At 43.6% G+C, this 1,591-nt stretch overlaps 1 protein-coding gene across 1 annotated transcript; it reads right to left on the bottom strand.

The window, feature by feature from the left end:
• Positions 1–6: 6 nt before the first annotated feature.
• LOC108353979 (uncharacterized) lies at positions 7–1,292 on the bottom strand (the record flags this gene model as incomplete). The annotated part of the gene is made up of 2 exons (XM_017605170.1): positions 7–960; positions 1,047–1,292. Coding segments are annotated over 2 exons (1,200 nt in total), but the record flags the coding sequence as incomplete, so codon positions are not given.
• Between the last annotated feature and the right edge of the window lie 299 nt (positions 1,293–1,591).

Here is a 1,591-nt window from a genome sequence, read left to right as displayed (position 1 = left end):
GCTTATTCCGCATGTCGATGAGACCGCAAGAGCGTGGCATGAATATTAGCACCAGAACTATACTCACTGCAGTCAATAGTATAATGAAAATACCCATACCGAGTAGCTCATGCCATACATCATCGGTCTTCGTTTCATACTTTAGCACCTCCAGTACAAGCAACTCAATGGAGTAGCCAACAGCCAAAGCCAGTTCCGTATAAAGCAATGGCGTACATTCGAGTACAAGCTGTAGGCCTACGCTGGAATACACGCCAATACAAGTGTAATAGAAACACAAAAAGTAGAAACAATGTTCTGTCGAAGTATCCACATAAACACCCAATATCGCGGAGAGTGCAGTGATCTTAATTACGCCGAACATTAAATAAACTAATTTTGGCTGGTAACGTGCCATCAAGACACAACCTATAGCACAGCCGAACGCGTATAGCAGAAATGGACCATACAGGTGCTGGGTTACCCAGTAGGCAAAGGTTGAGCTCCAAGCTAGCTGCAGGTATGACGAAGAGTAGATGAGCGCACGCTCCAACACCAGCACCGCTGCTATACCCACAACCAGCCATTGGCGATTTCGTGTCACATAAAAGTCATCCCGGCCCACAAATAGCGCACAGATCGACTTATTCGACAGAAATACTAATTTTTCCTCATTTAGCAAGTTGAATGCAAGATCATAGGACACTTTGTAATTGTATACGCCAAAATATTGGAGCACTTCATTGACCACCACGCCAGAGAGCATAAACAATGTAATGCACAAGTAGATCCATCCGCAGTAGTTTGCCTCGAATTCATTGAATATGCTGAAACCCACCGAGACGCCGCTGAAATAGAAGGTGTTGCCCAAAGCTATGCGCGCTGGTCGAGTTCCGCGCGACGAGCTGCGTATGCTGATGTAACTATAGCAGGGAATGAGCGTGCTACCAACGCCGATGAAGCCGAAATAGAAGCAGATATCTGTATGAGAATATTCAAAGTATATATGTGCAACCGCTTGCTCTTCAATACATAAATATGTACATATGTACTTACTATGTACATACCTAAGTTATTTGTTAACATGAAGCAAGCGCTGATAACGAAGCATATCAATCCGTAGAAGATGACGTAGAAGTGATCATAACTATACTGTCGCTGCATATATTTCCTTAATGTTAGGGCGCCAGCCAAGGCCACAGCTACAATCACACCAACCATTGCATACCAATGCGTCCATAGATTGTCGTAAACGTAGGCGTATTTGCAGTAATAGCCAAAGAAGCAGCCACTGCCAAATAGACACAGGTAGACTGATCGAAAAACTACTTAGTAAGATTCGATAGAAATCAGCTACTATTTTTTAATGATGGGTATAAAGAAGAAAAAGCCAGTGTCGCCGCCGCATATCGGACCCTGGAATACAAATTTTTTTATGTATCACGACCTGCAGCCGGACGATGTTAGGTGTGTAAAATTGGACGGCAATCGTGTTTATCAGCAGTATCCGCGGGAGTCGGTGGCTAAATTGGAAATGCCAAATTTTGTTGAGCGTCATGGGAGCGTTAGTTTAGAGAAGACTAATTTTTACTGAAAAGGTGTGAGGCTTACT

The sequence above is a fragment of the Rhagoletis zephyria genome, unplaced genomic scaffold, assembly GCF_001687245.7.
Source record: "Rhagoletis zephyria isolate East Lansing unplaced genomic scaffold, Rhagoletis_zephyria_1.1 Rzeph_scaffold_32635, whole genome shotgun sequence".
NCBI classification, from domain to species: domain Eukaryota; kingdom Metazoa; phylum Arthropoda; class Insecta; order Diptera; family Tephritidae; genus Rhagoletis; species Rhagoletis zephyria.
This window is presented reverse-complemented; position numbering and strand designations above follow the sequence as displayed.